At 32.7% G+C, this 2939-nt stretch overlaps 1 protein-coding gene across 6 annotated transcripts in view; it reads right to left on the bottom strand.

Moving 5' to 3' along the window:
- The window catches only part of LOC117171623 ((Lyso)-N-acylphosphatidylethanolamine lipase), a 55684-nt gene that overhangs the window by 5078 nt on the left and 47667 nt on the right, over positions 1-2939 (bottom strand). For all 6 annotated transcript variants that reach the window (XM_033359102.1, XM_033359098.1, XM_033359100.1 and 3 more), the window contains exon 5: positions 296-413. In XM_033359102.1, coding sequence (XP_033214993.1) covers positions 296-413 — 118 coding nt within the window. The remainder of the gene's footprint in view (positions 1-295; positions 414-2939) is intronic.

Genomic DNA, 2939 nt, shown 5'->3' on the forward strand with positions numbered 1-2939 from the left:
GCGGATTAGCCACGACCAACTACTGTAAATAACTCTGCCCGCCCGGTACGTGACGAATACAAAAGGAACATTATATTACCGTCGCACCATTCTTAAAACGACCACTAAAAGGATCTTGAAAAGGACCCAAATCTCTCAAACTATCTCCGAGACTCAAATGGGCCAAGCTATTTCGCTAAAGAAAACTCGGAGATTTCTTTAGGTAGGGAAGTGTATATAATTTCCACATTAGCCTACCGCCCCCCCTAAAAAGCGTTACGTATTTTTTTAAAGGGCCCCAATTGTGAAAACTTACGAAGGACTTTGTACATTGCATTGATGTATGTATTGTGAAATTACACTAAGGTCATCTTTCAAAACGGGAGAAAATTTTTTGACTATATCAGGTCGTGTTGTTTCGATGAGCCACTGCCCTAAAAAATAAATGAAATATGAATTAATATTTTGGTTAAACGTTTTTTCACGTCTTTAAACCTAGCCTAGCCCTTCACTTCCTGCAATCAAAGACAATCTTAAATTGGCGTTTTATTATACATGCGTTAGAAATACTACTTTGCATGTCTGCTGAGAACCGCAAGATGCTAAATTCGCAAAGGAAATCTTTATTGGAGTGCATTAAAAATTCTTTTCATACATTTATATATGCCACTTTTTGTTAGCAGGAAGAGGTTGTGACACACATAACCTGAAATTATACTTAATCCGCGTTTCCTTTACCCATCTTCAACATTAAAATCCATTTTATTAGTATCAAAATATTTCTATAGCTCCAAATTACAAAAACATTACGTGCGTCCTAAGCTACAACTCAAGACAGATTTATGTGTAAACATCTTCGGTCAACGCTAATAACTTTCACTTTTTCATATAATTATCAATATTTAGAAGAATACTGTACGAAGTCGAAAGAAAACTTTCACTTTTCAATAGGGATATCAATATGTATAAAGAATACTGTATAAAGTCGAAAGAATTCGGTGCGTTCAAACGTTGCATGTTCCAACGTTTCGGTGTGTCACAAAGCTTACGCTACACTTTCGAGCCATCCCTGCTTAAAATGACGAATACGAACCGATAAATTCAGATACAAAATCGGATAAAGGTGCGGATAGCCCACTTCGGATTTTAGTCCGTCCCTATTTGGATCTCTTTATGTTCGAAAATCTTAAGCGGAAAACTAGCGAATCTATCCGGATTTTAATCCGAGTGACATATGGAAAATATCATTTTATCTGGCCCTATACGGAACTTTGTTGGAATTTAAGTTAGAAGACTCTTTTCATTAAGTCCAGGAACCGTTTTCTTTCTAGATCTATCCGTATTTGAAACCAACATTGATAATAGAAAATTGAATTATTTGGCCGACGGAATCTTATGTGTTAAACAGCTTAAACGATGGATAAAATATAGGACACGATCTTTAAAAGGAAAAAAAAAGACATTCAGTAGAAAGGTTAGTTGAGGTTGTGTTTGGCAAGGTATTAATATTTTCTTTCTTTGTTAACATTTTCTTACATATTAAATAAAGCATTGTTATCGGGGTTTCGAACCTCCTAAATTTTCTGATTAAAAGCAAATCTATTTAATACTTTCACTTGAGAACGCAAAACTATTATATTTATGTATTTATAACCAGTTTATATGAAAGAAGGAAAATTTGTTAGTACATTCCTTATACCAGAAAATCACTAACAAGTGGCTTTTTATTGTCTAAACTTGAAAAAGAGACGTAGAAATATAATATATTGTTATTTTATATTTGTATGAATATTAAATATTTACTCAAACAAAGTTCTGAACTGCAAATCTTGTATTAAGGAAAATATTTATACCTGCCATACAAAACCTCAACTATTCTTTCCACTAAATCACGTTTTTTTCCTTTTAATGGTGGTTTCCTACATTTAGGACATCGTTTCAGCTGCTCAATACTGTGCTCTTCTACTGATTCGTGCACTAATTTTGCATCTGCAACATCATCTTCCGTGAGTTTCGCCGAATTTTTAAGCATTTTTTAGAAGATGACAGGTGCCGACAGATGCAAATAATGGTCTTGGTCGCCGCACTCTTTGCACTTTTTTCACCGTTTTTTTTAAATAGACTTAAAAATGTTCTACCTTAAAAATCTCTGTTATTTACAAATTAATTTTTTGTTGTTTTTATTAACAATATTTTCCACACATTTCGACACAAAACTGTTCGAAAAATACGGAAATGACGAAAAATACGGAAATGACGTAAAATTTCGGCACGTGTGCACTGCCGACGTCTAGAATAAAAAGGTCTATTAGAATGATCCATGGCCATATAACGGAATTTTCAAGAGTTTCACCACTCGGTTTTTGAGTATATACCATATTACAAAACATTAATAAAGATTTCAAAATGTTTCAAAGATTTAAAAATATTTAAAAGGATTTTGAACATTTTATAAAGGCGTTTTTATCAGATTTTAAATATTTCATAACAATTTCACAAAGATTTTTTAACTTTTAAAAGATGTAAAGGGTTTCAAAGATTTTGAAAAGGTTACAGTTCACCAGATTTCAAAGATTTTAAAACATTTGGAAGATTTGAAAAGGTTTCAAAACATTTTAGAAGATTTTTTTTTACTAATGATAGATTTCAAATAATTCAATGATTTCAGCGAATAAAAAAGATTTCGCAAACAAAGATTCTATACAGATTCTAATATTCTAATATTGTGTTACATTGTTTTTAATTCGTAACTAATTATTTATTTGAAATGCGCGGTGAATCCTGGGAACATGCCTTTTTTCAGAATTTGGTTATACGTATAATACTTTGCGCACGTCTTCTGAGTCTTGAAGTCTTTGACCAATCAGCGCAAGATCTCGAGCACGGGAGATTTGGAAATCGAATTAAAATCGTCTATATAATACTTTTTTGCATTGCACAAACGCAAGACGGGTTGCATT

The sequence above is a fragment of the Belonocnema kinseyi genome, chromosome 4, assembly GCF_010883055.1.
Source record: "Belonocnema kinseyi isolate 2016_QV_RU_SX_M_011 chromosome 4, B_treatae_v1, whole genome shotgun sequence".
Taxonomy (NCBI): domain Eukaryota; kingdom Metazoa; phylum Arthropoda; class Insecta; order Hymenoptera; family Cynipidae; genus Belonocnema; species Belonocnema kinseyi.